The 26,771-nt window shown below is 49.3% G+C and overlaps 1 protein-coding gene across 1 annotated transcript; it reads right to left on the minus strand.

Annotated features, from left to right (window-relative positions):
* gbe1b (glucan (1,4-alpha-), branching enzyme 1b) lies at positions 1 to 26,771 on the minus strand. Its single transcript, XM_085916742.1, has 17 exons — positions 26,434 to 26,771; positions 23,225 to 23,394; positions 20,882 to 20,997; positions 19,359 to 19,484; positions 18,961 to 19,096; positions 18,255 to 18,345; positions 17,208 to 17,417; positions 14,018 to 14,133; positions 13,830 to 13,957; positions 13,267 to 13,365; positions 8,793 to 8,903; positions 8,550 to 8,721; positions 4,880 to 5,064; positions 3,720 to 3,850; positions 1,814 to 1,931; positions 693 to 759; positions 1 to 650 (listed from the first exon to the last, which is right to left on the minus strand). The coding sequence occupies exons 1-16, from the start codon at positions 26,529 to 26,531 to the stop codon at positions 697 to 699; spliced, it is 2,070 nt and encodes a 689-aa protein (XP_085772868.1). The 5' UTR covers positions 26,532 to 26,771; the 3' UTR covers positions 1 to 650; positions 693 to 696.

Genomic DNA, 26,771 nt, shown 5'->3' on the forward strand with positions numbered 1-26,771 from the left:
TGAATGTTGCGAGATGGCACATTTTAATATTCCACAATGCAAAAACAACACTTGCAATGAGGTCCAAAGTGATCATCCAAATAGCATCCTTTCATATTCCATAATTCCATTTCTGTGCAAATTACACCATGTTTATCACTACAATGCCCCCACAGATGAGTGAAGTGCTGGTAAATACTGTCAAGGGGTGTCACCTTAGCACAAGGGTACCCTTAAAAACACGTTGGACGCTGACCTGCTGCACATGAAAACAAACTTTTGCACGTATCCTGCTGCATTCAACATTGACTAATGAGCCTCCTGTCAAATTAAGGGGAAAAAGAATCCGTCCGAGGTTTTACAGCACTTTTGCACTACCCCAAAGGTTTTTGTTGCTTCTGCCTAAGACTACAGTGTATTTTGGTGAACGGATTTGCAGGTTCCCCACTAAGCAACTTTGCCAACAATTGTGCCGAGGCTATTTTGAAGTCTTAGCAAAGTGTGAGTGAACCTGACAGCAAATCATCCAGTCAATATGTGTAAAGGTAGCCTTCACGGAAAGAAGCGGCACCCGCACAAAGAAAACGGACATCAACATCCAAAAGTGCAAAATAAAATTCGACCGTCAATGTTTTACCAGAGACTGTGTGTGTGTGTGTGTGTGTGTGTGTGTGTGTGTGTGTGTGTGTGTGTGTGTGTGTGTGTGTGTGTAGGCCTCTAATAACAGTAATTGATCTCCTCGTTGGCCAGCACAAGGGCAGTCCGACAGGGGATGTACACCTGGGGGGGGGGGGGAGAAAGGTCAAAGTGTTAATAGTAGCTACACAGCGGACCTTGCAAAAAGCAAAACAATAAAGATATCTGCCTCAACATTGATAAGTGACAGTGACCATACATTTTGGAGTAGGCGATAAAAGAAAACAAAGACGCAGAAAACGCAAAAGCCACCCGTATCCAGATGAAAGCCGTCGCGCAGGCTAGTTTCGTATCGGAGACAACATTGAGGAGATGGTGCATAAATGAAGACGGAGGGTTCAAAATAAGAAGAAGTGAGCATGTAAAGATCACGTAGACAACGGCGACCGACGCATTTATTTTGAGAACAAGGCGTGTGCCACTAATCTGCTCTTTGATCAACCGCTTTGATATTCCGCGCACGCTCGGCGGGCCGAGAGCCACCGAGCGCCATTAGTCATCTCATGAAAAAGAAAGAAAACAGTCAGGCGCACATAAAACGCCTTTCGATTTCCCCACAGAGTTACCGGCGCCGGAGCGAGAGTCGAGCCGAGCCGTAAACAATTAAATGGGATACTGCGCTTCGGAGGGTCATTTTGGCCCCCGCCCAAATGGTCACACCGACCGGCATGGCGTTTCATGAACAAAACCAAAGTTGAAGCCTTTGTTTTGAACTCTGCCTCCGTCACTTGCTAACGTGGCCGTTCACCTAAAAAGCCATTGCTCCTAGATGAGAAAGCAAAGCAAAGCAAAGCAGCTGCAGCCTTATCTGCTTAGCGACGAGGTTCACGTCGAGTTCATGTAAACAAAACCGGCGCCTTGAGTCGTTCCCCTTTTTAGCTCTTCTCCACGCCGCACATGAAAAGGTAGCGCGCTGAATAATTTACATCCTTTATGTCGGCAAATGCAGCGAGCGGATTCTAATGAGGAGCCAGAGTTTTGATTTTTTTTAGAATATCTTGGATGAAAATGCTTTCCTTTGGCATGGAGGAACACCCGAGGAACACCCGAGGAACACCCGAGGAGCCGGCGGGGCAGCGTCGGTCGGCTAACGTCGCGCGACTTTGCTTTAGACAACCCGGAAGCGACGACTACCTACCTGCATGGAATGGGCACGTCCGTTGAAGGGCTGCGGCTCCGAGAAGAACTCGGTGCTGTGGTCCAGCCGCCCGTGGCCTCCGTACGCCTCGTCGTCACTGTCCAGCTTGATTTTGTACCTGGCGCGCCGCCGTTAAGGGAAGTGAAGCCACAACTGGAGGCAAAGCAGGCAATTAAGTCATTCCATTTATTTTTTTAATTCATTGAAATTTTAAAATATATATTTTTTTAATCTCTTTATTTATCTTAGTTTATTTCAATGGATTTGATATAGTGCAAGGTAACGAACGGCTCATCTGAATGACGAAAGCTCATTACCGGTCCGACACGCCTACTGGGTGTTGAATTTATTTGGTCAATTCTTTTAAGTCGTCCTCATCTCCTCGACTGCGGCAGACTTTGTGTGAAGTCCAAACAAGCTGGTTTCCCTTTCCCAGTCAAGGCGTCTCCGAGGCCGACCGGCCTGCCGAGCGACTAAGAAACGGCTGGAGCGAGAAAGCCGGCGGCAAAGAACACAGCCCGTACGTGAGCCGAGTCTCCGAACGATCCCCCGACACATCTATTTGCTTTTCCAATCTAGCGAGCGAGCCCGGGAAGACATAAGCTCGTCCATCACGCGCACAAAAACCCTCCAAACTGAGCAATCCAATTTGTGCGGCTGCAAGGGGCGACAAAACAAGTGCAATCAAAGAGACGACTCGAGAGGGGGAGTCCATCTCCACGCTAAGGACCTTGGGGAAAAAAGTTGACGGGGGGCAGCAAAGAGGGATGAAGATGCGATCTGGTGCGCACTCCACTGTCCTTGAAAAGTACTTTGTACTATGTTGCTTGCAAGGCGGGAGACCTGTTGGCCTCACGTAAGCGCTCAAACAATGACATTCAAGAAAAGTTTGCAACTGCCATCAAAATAACATCAGTCTGGGGCTGCTTTGATTCTTCAGGACCTGGACAACAAAGGTGCTGAGCTAAAAACATCGAATGGTTCCGGTTTTACAAAGAAACAAAGTCTAGATCTTTTGTTTTTGAATGTCTGTGCTAGAAGGAAGACGAGTTGATGAAATAAATTCACGTCTCGCTCTGCAATTTCTACTCGTCGATGGCCGCAATCACAGCAGCCGAATTGGGCTTCCTCCCGGCTTATTGGACAACATCGATGAGCGTTCCTCCATCTTGGCTTTTGATTGGCACTCATTGATGGGAACGCAAAGACATAATCCCTCAACAATACGAGCAGCAATTTGAGGAGGCGCTCAGACGGACTAACGCTCAGATCACGTGGCGCATCTGCCGTGTTGTTCAAAGCAGTTAGCGAGCCAGTCCAAAGGTCTTAAAACATCTGCAAGTCCCAAACTTGCACTCTCTCACTCACTCACACACACACACGCTTAGATTGGACGCTGTCTAATGACACGGAAGGCCTCACTCACTCACTCACTCACTTTGAAAAGATCAAAAAGCCAGCAGCAGCAGCGAGGCAATTAAGTGGCGCGGCTTCACCCCGTCAAGAGGTTGTAATTACTCGGCGTCAAACACGCTCGCGATTAGCGCTCGATATTAAGAGATTAGCATCTGCCGCTGTTGTTCTTTTTCTGCCCCTCCCCATCTGCAAATAAACACCACGGCCGCGTTTGCCTCCTGCCGCAGCGCTTTTATTTTTATCCTCGGCTCAGCAGGCACGCACGCCTTTTGTCTCCAATAATAAGCCACGTAACTAAGTTTGGATCCAAACGTGCAATCCGCTTTCATAAGCGGCAAACAATTTCAACCATGGAAGCGGTGTCCCACTGAATGACTTCAGCTATTGGCATCATCCTTCAATATCACAATCAGCATTGCCAATTAAAGCCAGAAAATGAATGAATGAATATTTTTCACCGAGCGTTTGGAGGAGAGCTGCAAAAGGATACTTGCCCGGCGCCTGCACGGCCACCTTGTAGTGCTGGAAGCTTTTGCTGGGGTGGAAGTTGAAGATGAAGAGCACGTTGGCCCTGTCAAACACGATGACCTTGTCCTCCTGGTGCTTGGCGCTCACAAAGGCCTGCGGGCGGATTGGGGGGGGGGGGGGGGGGGTTGACGCCGGCACACGCCGTGAATAGTCATCGTCGTGAGGATTACAATGCGGATTCCAGGTGGCCGTCGTCTCGGCTCGTCAGCCCATGCTAATGTTTCGTTAGCGGGCGTTATCAATGTCAAAGGCACGTTAAATAGAATCATGTCCCAAATAAGTGCTCGGAGCGTTTGGTTATTATTCCGGTGCCGGTGGAAAAACTGAAATGATTTGAAGGCTTAAGCAAGCGCAGGCAGACGATGACTTGAGTTCAACTTTTCCCCACTTTGGTTACAAGCGCTTGGGAAATAAAAGTAGAGCACTTGCAATCGATATGGGGGGGGGGGGGGGGGGGGGCAGACGCGATTGTAATTATCCAGAGTTGGCATCGGAGGAGGACGACGAAGGCGGCGGCGGCGGTCAGGAGAGTAACAAGGTGAAGAGGCGCTTTCTCTCGCGTGCGGCGAATCAATTACGCACACTCGCGCCTAATCCCGATCAATTTACTCTGCGTTTACATCATCTGGCTAGCGCAGGCGAGGGGAAAAAAAAAAAGGTCTAAGCGACGCTATTAATTGAAGAGCCGCGATGGCGGATGAGAGCGAAGAGGGAACCCTCGCCAAGGTGAACCTGACAGGCGGGCGTTTATTTCCATCACAAGTTGCTGGTGGCTTCAAGTATTACTCAAGTCAAAAATGATTTACTAACAGTAAAAGTGATTGTGATGCAACAACGGCCAACAACGGTTTTCGTGCCACCCTTGGCAGTTCCTCAGAGCAAAGTTTTACAAACAGCCTTTCTTGTATTTGGATGAAAAGCATTGAGCCACACGCATTTGCAGGCAGCTTCTTTTTTGCCTCGTCAGCGCCATTCCCGGCTCAAAGACCTTTGAAACTGAAGACCGGCCGCTGTCGTCTGCCCCTGACGTCGATGGCGTCGCGCAAGACCGTCGGAAGCTAAGCTTTGAATTTGTCCCGAGAAATAAGATGGCGGTGTTGGATATAAAAGAAAAGTCCTTACCGGCGGGGCGGCCAGCCAGCCGTACTTGTCCTCGGTGCGGTTCATGTCCCGGTCAAAGTTGTAGAGCTGCCGGTAGCGCAGATTCACCATGTCCAGCAGGTTGAACTGCCGCCGGGCGTAGTGGTAGCTCTCGTTGTTGCCCTCTCGGGGGAAATCCAGCCACTCGGGGTGACCAAACTCGTTTCCTGTCGCACGCAAATATAGAGCGTCGTCGTGGATTAGCGCAGGCGCTGCTATTTGGGGAGTAAGCGACCTGCGCGCGGCGCAATCCCCCCGGAGCGTTCCGCTTTTTATGTTCAGCGCCCAGCTTTTCTTTCTGCTTGTTATTTGCCGGCAACCTGGCCCCGAGCACTTGCTGTTCCTGCTCCATTTGGAAAGATGACCAAAACAAGATGGAGCTGTAGCTCCATTAGCGACTGATTTGTCTGAAGGTCTGATTTGTGCGCTAGCAAATCAAAGCGGACGCCGCTATTCAAACCGAGGTAGTGGTTCTTTTCCACATAGCATACGTCTCAAACCCGAGGCCAGATACGGCCCACCGCATCATTTCACAAGACAAATCAAGCGTCAATACTAAAATTGCAAATTGTCTTCACTTTTAAAACATAGAGATACGCACGCCGTGCATCTTTTTCAAATATTTCAACAGTTTTTACTCGACAAAAATGAGTGAGACACCTCATCCCGCTCATTTGAACGCAAATGTATGGAACACGAGACCTTCGCCCAAAACCAAAAGCGCAACTCTCTTAACTCCAAGCCTAGAGCCAAAGAATGAGCCCAAATCTAAAGGCACACATTTGAGTCACATCTGCAAGCCTTTGGTCCTTTCAGGAGGACGACGAGTAATAAGCCGGCCATTCGCTCCTCCGTGCGGATTGATGCAGAGCCGCCCGCGTAAAAGCGTTTCATCTCCGCTTGAGAGAAACCCATCGGACACACCTCCGCCAGGTAATTGTTGCTCTTTCCTCACCAATCGTTCCTCCCCGTACGCCTCTATTGATCACAGACGTAATTGCCTTCTTCCCCGCGGCCAAAAGAAACCAAATCTGCGCTTTTATACAAAGGGGAAATGTTTTCTTTTGAGTTAATAAGTGCTCATCTTTCGAGGTCCAAAAAGCTTGTATGACTAGCACAAACTTGAAAAAGATGAAGAGAACCCTTCGACGAGATCATGTCAATTTGATATCAACCTTTCTGTTCCCCAATAAGAAGTAGGCAAAATGGAACGCTGCAGTTTCAGATACGCTGCGTTATCACGAGCGGCCATGTTTACACGGGCTTACGTCAGGCATCTCATTAGCGCGCAAAGGCAGACGCGCATCAGATAAGCGAGCGTCTGACAGTGACACGCTCGGTCCCCTCAGTAATTAGCCGCCGCGATCGATGTGTTTACCACAGGAGGGATTTCTGGCAAGAGGGGAAGATCAATGAGGGCCGGGCCGGGCCAGGCCAGGCCAGAGCAGATTGGCGACGGGGAAAACAACAACTTGAAGTTACACGAGCCCACCCCACGAGTGATGCCGACCGACTATTAGCATGTCAAAAGCCTCCGTGAGCGTTGAGCTACGCGGACGTGGCAACAAAAATGCTTTTGGTTTTGAATTCATCAAGTCTTGATTGAATATTTACTACTTTGAATGAAAATCATGCCATGCTGGAAAAAACATTTCATTCGTTAACGGACGTTACAGTCCGAATCATTTTCAACTCACTTGTGTTCATATCCTTTCAAAAATAGTTCTTGCCATTCGTATTTGAATCAATATTTGAACGATATGCTTGAAAACTTTGCGTCCACGTTTCGGTCGTGGCCGAGCGAGCAAAGCTACTTTGCTGATCCCCCAATCAATATTCTAATTGAATTTGGTCCTCGATGCACTTATTTACAGTTTGAAAAAGACAGCAAGGCTTTAACACGGCAGACACCGGGAGACGTTTCCGGTCGGGTCATTTTGCCCCGTAAATCCGCAAGGTTATCTATCAGCAGTCCCCGCGAGCTGTGAAAGTCAGCCGGTGTGCTGATGTGGCGATAAAGAGCCGCCAGGCGTTTCACGGCTGCCGTTAATGCCATCCACCACATTACAGTATCCATCTCGCAGCGTCGCTCGCTCACGGATAAATAAACCACACTTTCCGAGCCGGGAAAAATTGATTTGCTAGCTCAAACTATATTTGCTTTGCCTCAGCACCGACCGGCGAGTAGATTCTGCCTTCATTGATCTGTTGACACGTGGCGTCGTTGCACCTTTGAACTGACTTGATTTCTTTTGGTTAGAGCTTGAATTACAGTTGAGGATTGTTTCGGCCTTTTCAAGAAGTACACCGCAATCAATTGAGTTGGATTTTTTGGGCACAAGATGAAGAATGTGAGGAATGTGCTATTGTTTGTCTAAATGTGTTGCGCCACCAATTGAGCACAGGATGACTGACTGCGACTTTAATGAATATTTGCCTTAATGATGCTTCGATTGTCAACCTTCCTCCTTTGCGTTTATTTGGCTTTTTCTTCAACAAAGGTTTCAACTTTAGCTCATGATGAATGTTATCAGGCCACGATAATGAGGCCGACAGCAGCTCTCGCAGGAGAACAATATGCTTTTTCTTTTCCCCTGCCTTTAATTCAGCTGCCTTGACGGAGCCGCGCGCTTCAAACGCTCGTTGACAGAATGAGGAGCGCGTCTGAAAAGCGAGCCGCCGCCGCCGCCGCCTCGTTCGAGTCGTCACCTCGCCAGTGCTTGATTGATTATTGCAGCGGTGCAAAAAAGTGTAAAAGGTCAATGCGGTTTCCCCCGCTTGCATAATTACTCACGATAAGCTGCAGATTTGCGATACGTTTTGGAAATGTGACGGAAACTCCGGGGCTGAAGGTTAAAAACATTTGAAGACTGTTTTTCTAATGTCAAGTCAATTAGGTGAGATTGATCAATGGAGCTTATTTGGCAAAACAGGAATGGTATCGATTTAGAATCAATGTAAAAGCGAAGATCAGCAGGACGCGACTTCTGGCGAGTGTGTTCAATCTTGCTCAAACATTCAAAGATTGATTGCCTCCCCGTATGCAGCTAGAATCGGCCAAAGTTGAAGACACTATGCTAGCAAATAGCAAAACATCCTTTAACTTGCTTCTCCAATTTTCTACAGCCGGCGCGAGCGAGGTGCGCTGATGTGGTGATAAGCACCTACAAAAAAAAATTTGAATCGCTCCATTTTCTCCTCAGTCAGAGTACTAAGGAGGCTGCACGGCCGGTCAGCAGGTGGCGCTAACAGGCAATGGATACCTTGCCTTTTCTGTATTTACATGAATCCAGAGAGCATGCAGAGACCAAGGTCAACGTGTGACATCTTTAATTAATCTTGAATGTCTTTAGCAGCAGGGCATTTGGAATTTGGCTGGACTGCACACCCAGCGGTGCAAAATGGCAGTCAAACACTGGAAAGCTACATTGATGCTAATCTATGACTCACTGCTGGTGATTTGTCTCCAAATGTAGCGGCGAAAGCTAATGCTCGCCCCCCCCACCCCCTTCCTGATGGGATCAAAGTAAGGAAAAAGCTGACTATTTTCTGATATTATATCAATTAAGATTTGTTTGATCAAAGTTTGGTTCTTGCTCTGACGGCAATTGGGATTTTCACTGCTCAGCATGGCGTTGGCAAGATGACTCACCCATGAAGTTGAGGTAAGCTTCGCCGCCCAGAGCGTGCGTGAGCAGGCGAATCATCTTATGCAGCTGCATGCCGCGATCGATGACGGGCGTCATGGGAACCAGCGAGCTCATATTGGTGTACATCTCCTTGTCCATCAGCCAGAAGGCCAACGTTTTATCCCCGACCAGGGCCTGGAAATTTGAAATGGAGTCCGGGCATCGTGAGCGCAAAGTCTTTCCCCAAAGCTAACCAAAATGCTAACCTGGTCGTGACTTTCCGCATAGGCGATGCTCTTTTCACCGTAGCGCCTGTTGATCAGCGTGTGGACAATGTTTCCGATGTCCCATTCTTCATCCTTAAACTCCTTCAGGATCTAAAGCACGGGGAGGGAATAAATAAATAAATAAATAAACAAAGGTAGAGGAGCCCAACTTGGGACTTTGTGACTGATGTCCACAGGCGGGCTATTACATCTCGGAGGCATTCTGGAGTTTGCTCTGGGTTACACTTCTTTCTCAGATCAATCTCTTGTTGTGACATCTCTATATCTGCACTGTGACTTATGTGTGCTCGCTGAATGGCTTTAATAGAGTTTTTAATAACTCCTCCGCAGCCCACGGGCGGCGAGGTGGCACCAGAAGACGGGCAAGGTCACAGCCTTTCATCCAAACGCGGGGATTCCGCAATAAATCCCAGCAAAAGGAATCAATGGGCAGATGGCGGCCGGGCCCACTCGCGAGCCTCTTGACGGGAATCATTTACAACAGGGGTCGCGACGGCTAATACGGCCTTCCCGCGACACCCGCGCACCTCATTATTTTTTTGAAGCCAACCTCAACCTCTGAACATGACTATGTGGGAAACGTCATTTCAATCTCTTTGTGTGTCTTAACATGTGAAGAAATTGACAATAAAGCAGACTTTGTTTGTAAGCGTTGCAGCTCTGTTTGTTGGTCTAAGGTATTTTAGTATGCTAGCACACCTCTAAGTATTGTAATATGATCACTTTGTATGTGTTGCTGCGCCATGTTTGTTAAAGAAGCAGTTGTTTGAAGATTTCTAATGATGCCAATTTTTGTTCGCTCGTTGATGGCATTTCACAATAAGTTAGCAATAACCTAGTGGACAAAACGATATCGTCCCGTCTGTAGTTTTCTTTTGTGGCATGTGTCACTTTTAGCATACTTGAAAATTCAACAGATTGAAGCAAGCACGCTTGACCTCTTAAGAATTGTGCACCTGACAAAGGGATACAGTTTGTAGTGGGAGGGGTAAAAATCCATTTTGGTCTCAGGTATGAAATACATTTCCCACTGTAAATCTTCACCGTTTGCAACAAGCAGCTTCTTCAAGGGAATAAAAGCGACTTTGGCCGGAGCTCTCGGTGATGGACGTGCGGCCGGTCCGGCTCGATGCGGCCGGCACGTGGCAGGCGGCGAGTCCATCCCGGTGACAAGCTTGAAGCGTGCCGGCTGGCATTTGCCCTGACATCTGAGTGACAGCTGAGGAAACCTTTATATTACTCTACAGAGAGGTAATCCTCGGAGCAAAGGGGAGTAAATTGTGCCGATCGATATGTCCCAGATGAACTGGGCGCTCGGACCAAATGGCGGGGCTCTTGGCTTTCTATATTTACTGTATATAAGGATATCCACGTTTCACCTTAGCCTTGTGGGTCCATCTGAGTGCGTGAAGGACACCTCAGGACTGTTGCAGTAACTAGATTTGACACATGCAAGTCACCTGGAGCCACGAAACGAGTGTTTCAGACAAACGGACAGTATGTAAGCCCGCCCGGCAACTCGCACCGTTCAGTCACTCCAAATCATTCCGTGCAACCTCAGCGTTGCTGTGGGAGCAATTACTCGGGTAGCGCCGCCGTCCGAGCGGAGACGGGGAGCCACCCGCTTGACGACCACCGGCTCGACCGCGACTCGGACCCCCGAGCCCTCTCGGTGCCACCCACCCACCGACCGACCGACCAACCGCTCGACTTCATCAATGGTAATGAGCGGCGGCGGTGGCGGCGCAACAAATCTTGCTTTTACAAGCCGGCTGTCAGAAGCCCAGCCAAAGAGCGCTTGGATTAATTAGGCAGGGATGGAAATAAAATGTGGAGGAAAAAAAGAAAAGAAGTGTAGCTTTACGAGCCATTCTAGCAACCTTTAGTGTGGCGGTCCTCAAAACGAGGTTCCCGGACCTTCAGAGGTCCACACCAGTCTGCATACTAATTTGCAATCATTTTTTAATCCATACCTTTTTGTGAATTGTTCATCTCAAATGAATTGTCTGTCAAGGCTCATCTCATGTTGAGTTTATAATGAGCACTTTCACATGTAATAGTTACACCGACAGAGTACATTCAGGTCAGGCTATTTTTAACCATTTTATAAAACGATTCAAATCCCTACAACACGGCGACATCTTCTTCCATCAAACACGGTGGCCCGGATGAGTCATTATTATCTACTAAAAATCAACCTCGCGGAGCGAGCGAGCGAGGAGGTCAAAGCCAGGCGCGGCGTAAACAAGCAATTTTGATAAGCGGCGTCTAATTGATAGCGCTTCCGCCGTGATGGACGGCGCAAAGAAAATGTCGGCAGAAAGAAACGTGTTGTTTTTATTCAATTAAAATGACAAGGGTGTCTTTGGAGTCGAGAGAAGCCCAGGGATGAGGCAGAATTCTCCTTTCTTATTGCCACCGCAAACTGGTCCAATTATAACCGCGCTGCAGCATGGGAGGCAATTTTTGTTTTTTTGCACTAGTCATCGGGATGGAATTCCAAATTTATAACACATGACTAATGCTTCTTAGACAGACGCTGGAAGCATTGAGCCTTTGCCCACTTTCCCAGCGAGGGGGTGGAAATTGCTGAAATTGGGGCCGGTCAGATTCCCAATATTTGGCTCCTCCTTATTGAGAGATCTTCATTTTCCTCGCCCCCCGCTGTTAAATGAGTCGTACGGAGTGAGTCACCGGCAGGACAGAACCCAGCGTGACGCCAAGCTTGCGGCACCGAGGGACTCGGCGGGTACAAATGCGAGGCTATAAATAACGCTGTCCAAGCGTGTCTATCTTTCTTTCCTTGGTGTTAACAACGTTCCCTAATTGAAGAGGCAAAAGCCTGGAGAGCGCGTCATACATCACATGGTTGTATCAAGATCAAGCGCTTTGGTGCACTTTGCAGATCCTCGCACAATTGTGCTAATTGGCGTACATGTGCCGGTGGAATTTCTGCAACAGAGAACTTGTTTCTGTTGACTTTTTTTCTTCTTTTTTTCTCCATAAGAGCAGAACAAAACAAAAACAAAAAAAAGTTCATTTTTTCCACATTCTTTTTTTCAAATGTTTTCCTACAGTATTGTGATATTTTGAAACATATTTTAAAATCCGAGTTACACTGGACAGATGCAAAAGTGTGCAGCTGAGGTTTATAAACGCGCAGCGCAACCATCCGTTACAAGATGCAAGCAACTCTATGAAATGTTCACGTTGGCACCGCAATGGCTTTTCATCCCGTTGCTCATAAACACGTTTTTTTCTCTCCGCGCCGGAGCGGCCCATTAAGTACTCGAGCATGGGCACTTTGGGCTGAAGAGGCCATCGAAAGGGTGCTTCAGCACTTGTTGTGCGGAAGGACGTCGGCGGTATCCCGTGCCAAGAATTCCCCATCTGGTGGGTGAACAAGCGGCGAGTGGTCAATTGTATCTGTCCGACGTTGTCAAAATGACAACAAAAGGATCCATTACAAACAACAAAGCTCGCGTCCAGAGTAATTGCCGCCGGTCTGGTTTTGATGTGGCCGAGCACGTCGCCGCTGGGTGACCACCGTAAAACATTTCTTTTGGACTCATAGACGTAACAGCGGGCGAGGAAACGCGTGCGTCTGATGGCAGGTTTAGCCGTAATCGCCCTCTTTGAGAAATGCTTGTCGTTGGGAGCAACAAATTTGTTTTTCCAGGCAATAGGTCGTGCCATGAAAAAGCTTGGCCTAGATTTGCTCACATGATCTTGAATAATGGACGTTTTTGCCAATAATCAAAGATATTTACTTAGGTGAATACTTCTTTCTCACAGTCATTGGGAAATTGCAATGTGGGTGTGAGTACTTTTGCAACCTCTGCACAAGTGAAGACATTCGGGCGGACGTGTCGTGACATTCCGTGCGGCTCCGCGAGCAGATGACCTTGGCGTTCCGTGCCGGCCGGGGAGAATACGGCAGAGTACGTCGACGCGCCCGCGGGTGCTAATTAGCCAGTCGACGGCAAGGTCACGGTGAAGGAAGAGGTCAAACGCTTTTATTTTGGCTATAACAAGCGCATATCGTCGCCCAGACGTCTTTTGTTTGAGGGGATGAAGAATGACCTTCCCATTCAGGCGGGAGGTGGGATTAAACATGAAACAAAATAAATGAGTGCCGCCTTAATAATAATACAAAAAAAAAAAAAAGATGAACAAAGAGCTCGTTGGTGGAAGATTAAACCTCTTCCACCGCTCGGGGGCGAGAAAAAAAATAATACTCAAGTGCTTGGCGCACGAGGAGACTTTTGATCATATTAGCTGGGAAGAAAAGAAAAAAAAAAAAAAAAAGCCCGCACTCGTCGACAGCGTGCAAACGTCCTGTGAGACTTTGGTCCGGGGAACTAACTAACGCCACCACGCTATTTCAGACAGATTGCCTTTCATCCTACTTTTGAAGTCGCGCAGGTGTGTTTGAAAACAACGCTCATCTTACCTGAATCCACTTATCGGGGATGGCCATCGCCAGACGGTAATCAAAACCCAGGCCGCCTTCCTCCACTGCCCTGCACAGAGCGGGCATGCCTGACACATCCTGCACAAAAGTTGCCATTTTTAGTTAGGAGAGACGCCCACCAGCAAATTCCAAACAAGCTCGCCGGCCGACGCTACAGAGCCAATCTTTCCGTCGAGTTTGATCGTGGGAAGGGCTAAAGGCCATGAAGTCAGAATCCTCCGGTGGTTAACTTTTAGTTTGTGGCTTTTATAAGCTGTCAGTCAAAAGGTAGCCTTTCCACTTAATTAAGGTTTTGGAGCGGGCATGATTTTTCCATTTGCATTCCTTCCTACGGGAACATTGTTTGGGAATGCCAACAAATGAGAAGGTCAAAAAGCGTCCCCGGCGCCGATCCTCCGAGGATCCTCGGGCCGACCAGGGTGACATCTCATTGCCTTTCCGCATTTCTTCCTAATTACTGCAATGAATACGCCGCGGCCGCTGATGAAGTGGCTCCTCGCTAATAGCCGCCGCGGGCCGGCGCAAAAGACGACGACCTCTACCTCGGCCACGGTGATGCAGTCCGGGTGCAACTTGTGCAGGATGTGATTGGCCAGCATCAGGTACACCAGCGAGTCCTCATCCACGTGGAGGCCAAAGTACTCGCTGTAGTCGCCCGAGAAGGCCACGCCTGTGGAGGAAGACGGAGGCATTCTTCAACAGCTCGACGGCGGCCATTTTCACTTCTCACCGATGCCGTGGTGGTGGTACAGCATGGAGGTGACGCCGTCGAAACGGAAGCCGTCAAACTTGTACTCTTCCATCCACCAGCGCAGGTTGGAGAGCAGGAAGCGCAGCACTTCCCAGCTAGCAACACACAAACACACACACACACACACTCAAGGTCAGACACGGCTGCTGCGGCTTTGAATTATTCACACGTCCTCAACATGCACTTTGAACACTAGAAATTAATTTCAAGCGCTGCGGGACATTCACGTATTGATAACCAAAGCGTCATGGTGTCGCAGGCGAGGCGAGGCGGCGGCGGGCAGGAGGCCTTTTCATTAGCGTAGAGGGCCGGCCGGACGCTGTCATTTGTGTTTTCTTGGAAATAAGCCGAGGTGGCTTAAGTTCTGGACTATGTTCAAGTTGGGCTTTTATTAAGTTGCACTGGGCAACCAAGATGAATTCTGAGGAGACCAACGGAACGGGCAAGTCCGACCAAAAAACCTTCTTTGTGTACTCTGCGCTCGTCTCGTCTCAACACGGGAGGCTGATTAATATTGCCTTTGTGAACAATGTAAAAAAAACAACTTGTCAGAACCAGGTTTGATTGACATGAAATTGGATTGAGAACCACCAAAATGGTCGGGAATCAACTGATCCAAATTCATGAAGGCCACATTCAAATTCAGGTCAGTGCTTTTAATGGCGTTTAGTCCAGCGGAGAGAGACCCCAAGGCCCACCGCAGAGAAAATGTTGCTTTTGGCTCTTTTCTCAGAAGGCCGGCTTCCTTTTTAATGGATGTCTCCATGGCAACACGCCAAAGATTTGCTCACGTAATGAGCGCCAAATGAACGACACCCTCGACGCCCATTAAAGTGTGAGTGTCTGCAATTTTGCAACGTGGGCTCGCACCTAAGCAAAAAAGGCTTCCGTGGACCAAAGCCCAAAACCAGAAGAGCAATGAAAGCAACGTTCCGACCGACGTACGTGTGGCGTTCGTTGCACATCGCTTTGACCCGTGAAGGATGAGCAAAGGAAATGAGTGCGTAATAATGCCTGACCCCAAAAAACGAAACAAGCTTTTCTTTTCTTTTCTTTTTTTCTGCCAGCACACGGCAAGCAGAGCGAGTAAGCGCTTTGAAATTTTAGTGATGTACCAGGGCCATTTCATCATGTCAAAAAGCAGCAGCGGCGGCGGCGGCGGCAACGACCACTCCAATAACCTCTCGAAGTGCCACATCCATCCCCACACTTAACAGTTCTTACTTCCAACAACCCCCCTCCCTCACTTCCTCTCTAAAACATATCAATCACCCCAGCAGCTTTGAACCAGTCCTGAGCCCTCCTCATCCTCAGGGATGTTTGACCCGTGCTATCGGGTGCCACGCAAAATGTTACATCAGCACCGAGAAGGAGCCCCGACCGAGCCAGCGGCCGGGCTGGGTGGGTGGTCACGCGGCGCCTGTGATAAATAGATTAGGTCCTTCACTCTGCTGCACAGAGCCAACAAAGACACGGCGGGCACGGTGCATCCTCCGGGGATGGAGATAATAAGCAGCCAGAGCTCGGTGGGGGGGATGGGTCCGGGATGAAACCGTCCTGCCACATTAGGAGCCACGGTGCCATTCATCATCAAGCCCAATTACGGGCCGGGTGCTTGGCTCTGCGGTCGGGGACACGCGGCTGGATGAAGTCATCGCTCAGTCGCAAATTGCAAACTACACAGTGCTCTTGCTTAAGTGTAAGACTGAAACACGGTTAGGGGAGCCCTAATGGAATGAAGCAGCGCTAATGGAGTCAGATTGCTGCCGCTGGAGCAGCCACACATCCGAAGGTCCAAACCAATGCAGTGCCCTCGTTTGTTTGCGTGCCAGCACAATCCACTCACGGCTTCCAAAATAAAGGATAGCGGGGCGTCAGAATTGACACGTAGCGTCGCCCATCAAATCAACACCAGTGCTGGCTGGACCAATTTGGATTGGTTTCTGGTAGAATCCAAAATATAGATCACGATTTCTATAGGTTTCCCTACAAGCGCTGAGTCACCATTCAAATAACGGAGCGTTTCCTCCAGCTCTTCTTCATGCGCAGTTGCCGCTTATCGCGTTTTAAGCCCGCTCCCCTCCGGCTGAACCAACCCGACGGCGACCCGTTTAACGCGATGCGCCCGAGTCAAGCTGTCACCACGGCAGATTGAAGTTCTGGCACGGCTGCTGGTAAGAAAGCAAATGCACCTGCAATAATCGTAAATATGACATGAGCATCAATTTTGCTAGATTTCAATTAAAAGTGTTGGGTGGCCACGAGGTTTGACAAAGTAGCAATTGGAAGTGACTTTTGCTAATTCCACTTTGGAGTTGTTGAGTCTTTCTTCGATCTTCTAAATCAAGCAGAGTTCATCGCATTTACAATTGCTTCCTTTAATCGACAAATTTGCTATTTGCGCTGGCCCTCTGCACGGATGATTATCAGATCTTTGCGGCTCCGAAAAACACAAATAGAGATGCCATCATTATCCCTTTGTGCTCGCGCTCTGCGTGAAAATACGGTGTGCGCTGTTTTCAAAGGCCGCACTGGCGCTGGCTTCTTTTTCCTCCTATCTTAAGAATCCACAGGCACATTGAAGCGGAACACAAGCCAACCATCCCGGAGAGGTGGTCGGATTAGGACTTGCTCAGAAGTCCCTCTCATCTGGAGCGCGCGTGGCGCCATCCTGCGAGGTTTGCCGTTCCCGGCCTGCCAAACGCGGAGCGCGGCGCAGCGCCTTGATTTACTTGGCCGCCGCCTCAAGGTGACTTTGGCATCTTTGAAAAGGTAATATAAATTAGGCTGACATGTTGTGAGCCTGGAATTTGGGGAAAAGGATTTCTATCTGCTAAGAAAACAAAATATCCTTCCGTGTGTTCAAGGGCGGTCGAGCCGGACACAAATGCTGCGGAAAATTGAAATGAATAATTTATCTGCTTCAATATTTTAGAAATCAAAAGTATTTTGGGGCAAGGAAAAAAAAAAAGGAAGCCCACAAGGTGAACATTCTGTTAACATTCCGAGCAGAGGATCTACCGGGTGCTACCGAAGACGGACGGCCTGGCGTGATGACCGACGGCAGCCGGCGGCTTGTGAAGCTTCTCTGGGCCACATCGTTAGCGTGAAGAAAAAAAAAAAACTGGGGGAGAGCGAAGACCCCCCCAGGCCGGCCGGGTATTGGTACCTGGAGTAGTTGAAGAGACGGCTGTCCCAGAGGCTGTGAACCCCGCGTGGGGGCGAGTGGAAGAAGCACGAGTCGGAGCCGTCAAAATTGTTGAGACCGTCCTCCGTGTTTTTGGACGCGTGGCTGTGGACCACGTCCAGCAGCACCACGATACCCATGGAGTGCGCCACGTCGATCAGCTGCTTCAGCTCGTCGGGATTGCCGTAGCGGCTGAGAAGAAGAAGAGCTCACGCTTATTGACGAAGTTTCCAAATACTACTTTCAAAACGGTTGCACGTTCCCTAAGACGAAGACGAGCTATTTGTTGTGGCCTAAAACTATCCTTGAGCAAAGTCGTCCAATTTTGCCCGGTCCGTCCTCGCCCGCCACTATCATTTCATCGGCCTCCTTGTGAAGCAGCACGCATAGCACGCATAGCATAGCATCGCAGCGATATTAGCCGCTTCCCGCCATTCAAGCGTTCCGCTTTTAAATGACACTGAGAGATCAATCATGGGTGAAATTACACTATATACCTTACACTCGGGGCTTTAGGCGAGGGGAGGGGCGGTGAAGGTGGAACGGGGGCCTGCCGGGCGAGCGAGCGAGCGAGCGAGGGGACAGAAGATAAACACTCAGACTAGTCGAGCTTTATCAGAGCTCTCTGGATTAACCGGAAATGTGTTTACAGAGAGATTACTGCCGGGGTCAGGCGCCCTCACCTTGATCGGACGCCAGGCAGGAAATTGCTGGACGCTTTGTCTCGGCGTCGCCACCGATACGACTCGACAAATATTTGGAGTGACGATGCAAATATGGGGCTAATCTCTTTGCCGGTCATTAGCGACTGACGAGGCGTTACCGGGCCATCTTGATTTTTATTTGGTAATGGAACGTCCGCAGTAGTGACGTGTTTCTGATTTTTGTGCAATTACAATGTTTTTCAAATCCAACCCGAGCCTTTTTTTGGAGGCTATAAATCGAATAGGTATCCAAAGGCATACATTTTATTTGCGCTCAGAAGAAAGATGAACAAAATCCCAAATCCTGGACAAAATAGATTTGTACCTGGAAGCTGCAAAGAAGCTGGTGACCTGATAGCCAAAGCTAGCGTAGTAGGCGTGCTCCATGATGGCCATCATTTGAATACAGTTGTAACCTGGAAAGAGGCGTAGAAAGGTTTTCAGCGCAATTCAGCCAGCACAACTCCAGCTGGCATCTGCTCGCTCGCTCGCGTCGCCTCATTTCCTGCCATCACCGCAGGCCTCGTCGTGGTCTCTCTGGGTGAGACCGAGTGGGATGTCGACCGAGCGCACGGGAAGCGCGCCCGACGACAACATTGCCCACAGCGCAAGGCTATTTTGGCTCAATTCCCGTTTCACGCAAATCTTTGTCTTGTTGATTTGTAAATCATACCAGCCAACATATAAGGTTAAAAAATGTGTCAGCAGGGTGAGCTCCCAAATTCTTTTGGGATATTTGAGTGAGCCAAATGAACTGGTTTTGTAGTATGGCCCAGTTTCATTCCACCTGCCAGCGACAATAAGCAGACGGCCAAGAGGGGCCAACGCACGACGAACGCTTTTGAGTTCAGACGTCACCGCGGGCGACGAGACGTCTATGCGACATTACAAGGCTGCCGCTGTCGAAAATGTTGATTCCATTTCGCTTTGGGTAAGGCGACACAAAGTCGTTTTTCTTTTTTTAAATACAGCCTATAGAGACACTCCTCTAAATGAATAAATGAAGGTAAGCAGCGATCACGTCGTCTTACCCAGGTCCTTTATACGAGGCAGCACGTTGACGGTGAAGTTGTTGTACGACGCGATGGTTCCCTCGGGCGACGCGATGCCCACGTGGGCCTCGTAGATCCTCAGGTGCGTGGGCTTCAGGGGCCGTGGGTGGATGTGCTTGAGAGGAGAGCAAAAACGGAGCAAAAACATCCTCACCCGAGCTGTGAAAAAAATAAATCTTCCGCCAAAGGCCGCTGCGGTGTGAATCACGCTTTCTGCAAGAGATTTGTTTGCCGCTAACATTCTGACGACTACGCAACAGAACTTCGACCCGCCATTTGAAGCGCATGACGAAACGGCTCCAATGACTGACAAAACAGAAAGTGAAGCTGCCAAAATAATCATCAAACTCCTTAAGCGGTAAGATGGCGTCACTTACAATGTAGGGATGCGGGGGGTCCCAGTGAACCCACTCATAGATGACCTCCTTCTCCGGCTTGGTCACATATTTGGCCCAGGGCGAGATCCGGTAGAGGCGCTCACCGGCCTCGGTGTGAACCACCACCTGGTCCAAGAAGATAACCAAAGGATGAGGAGAAGCTACACAACATGGATCACGCACTTAATTGGCGCGTCAACATCAAGAAAGGGCTGCTCGGTATCGATTAGAAGATTGGTCGCGCTCAATCTCGTTACAGTCGTTGCCGTGTTGCGACGGGATGCCCGACGGGATTTTTGAACAACCGAGCAATTTAACCAGACCTCCTCTGTTGATTGTTGAGTAATTCGGCTGAAGCCCAGTCAATTGGACGCCCCCCTTTGCGGTTCAGAATGAACCCGGAAGTGGCTTGAATTGCTTCAGCGCTTGAAAGCTCTTGAAAATATAAATGGAAGTAGGAGCGTCAGGTAAAGCAAGCAGTCAAGTGTGCCATGTCAGGCACAGTATGCGCTCTGTCCCCCGCAGATGGCGGCTAATTCTGCCGACTCCCGTGCACTAATGACCGGCGCCACCTGCCCGTGCGCTGCCGGCCACAACGCCCCTGGGCTCGTTTTCATGACAGCCGGCCTCCCGGGGGTCCGAGTTCCCTCGAATGACGTTCTTCAAAACGTACGGGATTAGGAAAAATAAACACACCCAGGTGGTCCTTCACACAAATTGGCCAGCATCGGGAAATGCGGGAAAAAAAAGAAAAAAAGCCAGGCAGTCGGCGACATGCGAGGTGTGAAGTGTTTGATTACTTCAAAAATTCTTCCCTGCCGGGCGTCATCAAGAGCAAGCGCTGAGCCCACGTTTGTTTGCCGAGACAAATTGGACCTCAGAACAAAGGGGACGGAGGGCTCTACATTAGAGGGACCGCTGCTCGGGGAATTTATTTCAACGGCGATGCGGCCCTTGATGGGCAGCGGGGGGGTGCAGGGTGGCGGGCACGTGCCAGCGCTTCCATCTGCTTCTTATCATCCCAAGACGCTGACAATGGGAGCCGGGCGGCCTGTCCGGCGATGACCCAGTCCCAAGGACGGCAGTACCGTGACACCGTCCATCCCGTGCGTGGCTTGCATGTCAAAACCAGAAGGTGCCATTCAACTGCTGTTCCACATGTGTGACAAAGTAGCTAGCTAGCATGTGCTATAAAGTAGCCAGCCAGTCGACGCCCTTGTTGTCCTTGAATACAAAGCTCCAAAACGACTCGGAGGTGTGTGCTTTGCATTTAACCTTGATGAATTTTTTACAAGCGCTCCAAAACAATCATCTGCAGCCGCAGTGGGCCGCCTTGTGCGCCGAACAAACAGACGTCCCGCGGGAGTGAAAATGAAAACAAGGCTCTGCGGCGCACACCGCACACGTGGCGCCGTAATCTCGCTTCCGCTCGGCACTGGCGAGACGTGGGCGAGGGGGCGCGGCGTCGAACACGGCACCCGCTGAGGGCGCCAAAGCCGGCGTGAAGATGCGCTGTTGCCTACCTTGAGCTTGCTGTTGTGATCCACAGCGGGAGAGCCGTCACGCTTGGGCGGGAGAATCAGCTCCCACTTGCCGTAATCTCTTTTGGTGTACGGGTGGGAGAATTTGTCCCAGCCATCTAGGAGGAGAAAGAAAAACACAAGCATGACACAATCTGATTTTAGCACAGAAACATGAGTAAGCTTGTCGCATCCCAAACGGAGCTGACCTGCACATGACGCCTTCTGATCAATCTATCTATTTATCTGGCGTTGCACGGAAAACTTTAGTTGTCCTTCCAAGACATTTTGGATGATGGCATACAACAGAACGAGGCAGTAAGACTTTCTGCTCCTCGCCTAATGAATTGGTGGTGGCACATCTCATGAGCAGATGCCCAAAAAAGTGTGATAACTAATATCGCAGTAAATCCCGAGACAGTCGAGTTCAAAAGTATCAAGCACGGGGATTTATTTTTCCAGTCGTCGCCGAATGTTGGGTTGTAAAAGCCCGCTGTGGGGAATTTCATTATTTCTGATTGCTAATGAAAGAATTAAAAGTCACTTTGCTCCTTTTTTTTTTTTTTTTGCCTTGTGCCAGCCTTGCTCGGTTTTCCTCAGCCAGCGGTGAATCAAAGAACCTGCTGAGAGCACATTAGCGGCAGCTGAAGGCAGCCTTTTAGAACACTCACTATTTATCACGCCGATCCATCCGGCCCGCGTCTCTAATCCATATCTGCTTACCCTTGATGAACGGACAACAATGGCAGGATGGGAAGTGAAAGGCACAAGTGACGCGACACACTCCAATTCATGTGCGATTTATACCCCCGAGCGAGCGAGCGAGCGAGCGAGCGGCACCCGCCGCCGCATATGCGTGGCTGTTGCCGCTAGTTAAATCAGAGAAGGTGACGGCGTGGGTGGCGTCACAATGTAATCACTCTCGCACAAGGAAATGTCACGACGGTGCTTCGGTGGATTTCGCTTTGGTGAAAAATGGCCACGGAATGCGGAAAAATGTGCAAGGGCGATAAAACGAGCAGGGAGCCGCGTCCGTGTTCACTGGCCGAGATTTGAATGATTGGGGGAAGCGCATCTGCCTCGCACTCGACAAGTTCTGGGTTCGACTCCTAGCAGCAGGTACAGAAGAAAAAAAGTTACAAATGTAACATTTTTAAAACACAATTTGATTTTATTGATAGTCATTTTAATGTACTGAATATCTCAGAACAAATTAAATGTTTTTTCATTTTTTTATTTGGGCAACTCTGGTGCAGCCTTCCAAATAAATCCCTTTTGGAATCGTTGCGCAAGCATTTTGGCGGATTTCATTTTGAGTTTGTACTATGACGAAATCCAACGAGGGAAATTGAACAGGCTGTCTGCTGTTTTGGGTCGAAGCAGCAAATTTCAGGGCTGGTCTTTCCACAAACTCCTACGATGGGAATTTGCCCCAATCAGAAGCAGGCATCCTAAATGAAAAGTTTCTCTTTTTCTGCCGACACCATCTCACGTGGGCTGAGCCTACGTAGCATCAAAGTCATTTCATTTCATGCACAGGTAGGAAGCAGTTAAGCCTATTTTTATGCTGGGATTTTTTTTTTTCCCTTCCTTCCTCGATGTGTCAAACGAGAGTCATGCGTCACGACCGGTATGCGCAATAAAGCCGAGCGCTCCGATCGCTTTGATAGAGAGGCGGCGAGAGAGAGGAAAAAAAAAAAAAAAAGCTGAGCGCTATGAAAACAGCTGAAAAGGGCTTTGGGTGTGAGGTGCGTTGTTGATCTACGGAAGAGAGGCAGTCTGGTGCAACGTCGCTAATGATGATGAAAATAAATGATCTCGACTGACACGGAGACCATTAACTTGATCTGACTTTCAAAAGTTGGCACGGCGGGTGAAAAGAAGGTCTGGGCGCAAACACGCAGCTTTGGCCTAGATGATGATGAAATAAGCGGCTCGTAAAAAATTCGAGACAGACTCCCTCCTGCCGTCTAAAGAAGACAACCCCGCTCGCTCTTCAGTATTCAAAGCCATTCCGCGTGATCAATATTTTCCACATTTCCGACTCCCGGGTCGGCCGATCAAAAAGCCCGATAGCCTCGTTGCACCTCCGGCCGTCCGCCCGCCCGCCCGGCCGCCCGCGCGCGCGCTCCTTATCTTAGTCTCTGCTTCCCTTTTGTGTTCGGCGAGGCAGCGTTGCTGAATCTCTTCCTAAACGCTCGGCTGATATGCAACCTTTGTGCGTGCAATGAAATCTCTTCAAGACTTACTCATATTTTTGGTCTAGTAGTGAGCAGAGGACAAGGCTAGCTGATGGAGGAGCGGTGCCCCCCCCCCCTCTCTCCCCGCTCCCTGGAGTCCACTTACTGAAATCACCGGTGAGGAAGAGGGCCTCTGCAGCCGGAGCCCACTCCTTAAAGAAGAGGCTGTTGTTGGGCCGGCGCTGCACGCCGAAGCTCCAGTAGCTTCGTGTGAACTGGTCAAAGCCGCCCTCCGCCTCTTCCAGCTGGAAAAGCTGCTTTTGGAACAACTCGTATCTGAAAAAACAACAAGCAGATGAAAACGCTAAATGGCCTTCAAAAATAAGGTTGAACGATTCAATTCAATTAAATAAGGGATGGAAATGGATTTTTTTTCCTCCCACCCACAATTCATTGATTATTAAAATAATCATAAGTCGCAGCTTGGTTATTATTGCCACGCAGACAGATCTCGTTTGTGGAAATGTGGGCGGGTTCAGGACTTCAGAACCTTCCCAAATGCGTGAGGATTAGCACAGATACACGGCAAAATCGTGTGAGCTATCATTTTTTTCCATCAGGAGTTCCCATACAGCAAAGCGTGAAAGCGCTTTGAAGCAACTTGGCCTAATACCATCCTGGAGCGCCGTCTTTTCACCTTTCAGGAAGGATACGCCGACTATACTTAGTAATTCATCTCACTTAGCTTCTACAGCCAGCCGGTGTCCATAACACCCCCACCCCACCCCGCCCATCTCACCGCAACCCCCGGGACAGAAAGCTTTTTTCAGCCAGCCGAGTTAAGTGCACTCGCTTCCCCGTAGCGTCTACGCTGAGCTTTCCGATGCCCTTGGGCGACGGAATGATGGCTTGATGGACAATAGGCGTCATTTCTCAGCAGCTGCTCGCCGAACGAGGAGGAAAAAACTTTTGAAAGTCCAACCGTGATAGTAAAAGAGCAAAAGGAGCCGATTCAGACCAAGGCTGGAACAGACAGAATGGAAAAAAAAAAAAAAAAAGTCATCGATGTCAAGGAAGTAAGCCCAAGTGATGCATCTTGACTGCGAGACGAGCTTTGTATGTCAACAAGTTTAGCCTGGCTTGTTTGTAAGGGTCACATCGGGACACTTGTTCAAGGTTATGCCGGAAGAGATTCTTTTCAAATCGCACGAAGACGAGACGACAGTCGGAATCTTTAGATGTGTCGTGTTGAGCGCGCTGACGTTGAAGCACCGGGCGCCGGCCGGCTAATGTCGCTTTACGTGCGGCGTTAATGAGGCTAAATGGAGAGCCAGACACGGGCAGAAAGCTTGACTGATGGAAACCGAGATTCAGCCGCAGCTAATGATATTCAATCGGAACTTCAAGTCACTGCATCAATGTCAGTCTCGCTCTGAATAACCGGTATGGTTTGGCTTCAAACGGGGTCGCGCGTCGGCGAAATCCCGCTTGCCTTTTGGTCGGCTCCAATTGACGGCGCCGCGAGCTGCAAGATTTCCTGCCGTCTTGCGCAAGCAGACGGGTAAATAATGAAGCGTGTCAACAGAGCAAGGCCCGGCGGGGCTGTAACCTGCGCAGCGCATCGATGCCGCTGCTTCTCGCAATCATGAACGCGGCTGCTGCTGCAGGCGCTCACACCAACTACCTCCCCGGCGGGAGGCGGGCCGACGCCAGCTGGCTGGCTGAAGCTGGCGGGGGTCAAAGTTCAACAGACACGCCGCTGAGATCTGAAGGGTCCGCCCGCGCGGTCAAAGGTCTTTTTCTGATAAACCGGCTCGATTGTTGGTGTGCCGCCGGCGGGTGAGGAGACTCGGCGTGATGCCACAGCTTGAGAAAGTAAGTCGAACCGCTGATTAGACTGGCATGCCGGCAGCTTCTCCAGAGCCTGCACCGGGCAGTGCCTCATCATGTCAAATCGCAAATGAACGTTTGCACACAACCGCAGCCAGCGGTGGGGCTGCTACGTGACTCCCACCACTAACAATTGATGAAAAAAATAAATACAAATACTATCATGAAAAAGTATCAAAAATCTGTTTGGTAAACAAGTTTGTCATTTTTCAAACAAAAGGAAATATGCAAATCTGCCACCACTAAGGACTATTCAACTTTTGACTCATGCTGAGATATCAAATATTGTTCTGACTGTAAACTGATGAACAACTATCAATCCAAGGCATCACAGTAGGGAACAATTACTCCAGCTCCATCAGCAGGGGCTCGCTCGCTCGCTCTTTCGTTCGTTCGTTCGTTCGCGTTTGAGGCCCACGTCTCAGGCTCGCTGAAGCCTGACAATCCCAAGCTGGGCGCGTGATGGAACTGACACTTGTCTTCTCGACGCAAAGTTGGAGCCTGCCACGCGAGTTGGAAATACAAAGCGGGCGGTCCCGAACCTGCCACATTACAAAGCAGACCCTCACGAAAATAATAGCAATGTGACCTCTGAGTGGAGTTCGGAGATCCTGTTCCGTACAAGCAATTGGCTATTAACAATGTGGTTTTAATTCAACAGCCAGCAGGTAGGGGCTTTACAAAAGCTTTCTAAACAATAGCCAGGGTTTGTCCATGTGGCAGAAAGCAAGTAAGTGGAATAGAAAACAATGGCAAACGTGTGGTGTTTGAAAAGGTTGCAAATTATTCCAAAAATATTTTGAAAGGTAATTTCTTAGAGCACTAAGGTTATATTATATACATTATATTATATTATACCAATATGACGGAGTACGAGTAAGTTACCTGGCCCCTGAGCAACTGTGATGTCATTTTCAGCTGTTTGAGTTGAGCAAAATCGTTTGGTGTCATACCCCTAATGATTTCCGTTCAGTTGTATTTCTATACAAGCCTTTGTTTCAGATGTGTTTGTGCTTTCGTGAGCTCTATAAATAAATGTGCCTCCCATCTCACCTCCAAACTATTTCTATTCAATCTGCCCGCCAACGAGAGTGGCTAAAGAAAATGGCCGCGGAACTTGGCGCTATGAATTGACGCGTTGCTTACGTCACCGGTTAGCCACGATAAGGGCGCGCATGCTCAGAACCGCCGACTGTCAAAACAGCACGAACTGGTCACTTTGTTCTGTTCTGTTCTACGAAGCACATGTTCAGAATGTCGACAAATAGGAGCCGCAATGTCATTTAAAGGTCACGCCAAAATTCAGGGGAACCTCGAGGTGTTGCAAACTTCTCTTTTTTTAGCTTGAAGTTGTGTGCTTCCTCTTTAGGGGTCCAAAGGTACAGACAAATGTTAGCGCAAAGCATTGACCTCAGCGCGTGACATTCAGCGCCATTTGTCTTTTCATTTCTTTTTGCACCAAAGCGCCATTCGGGAAGCCTTTACCTCCGCTTGAAGTCCTTCGCGTAGGGTTTAAGGTACGGGTCCATTTGGAGGAGAGTGTCAAACTCAGGAATGGTAACATTATCCCCCTGTTCCGCCATGGTTTCGAGCCCGAGACGGAAGCAATCGACTATCGAGCCCGGCTCTTTCTCTGCCTCACTGTGTGCGCACAAAGGGCAGGAATGTCCATTGAGGATACGTGCGGGGGCTTTTCTGTGGGGATGGCGTGGACTGTGGACCAAGCCCGTCCCCCTATGACAGCACGCGGCTGTGTTTACCACCGGACGGGAAGAGCCGAATTGAATCGAACATTGCCGATTGCGACTGTGACGCCTGTCAAG

This window comes from Syngnathus leptorhynchus, chromosome 7 (assembly GCF_054491065.1).
Source record: "Syngnathus leptorhynchus isolate UIUO chromosome 7, UIUO_Slep, whole genome shotgun sequence".
Lineage (NCBI taxonomy): Eukaryota > Metazoa > Chordata > Actinopteri > Syngnathiformes > Syngnathidae > Syngnathus > Syngnathus leptorhynchus.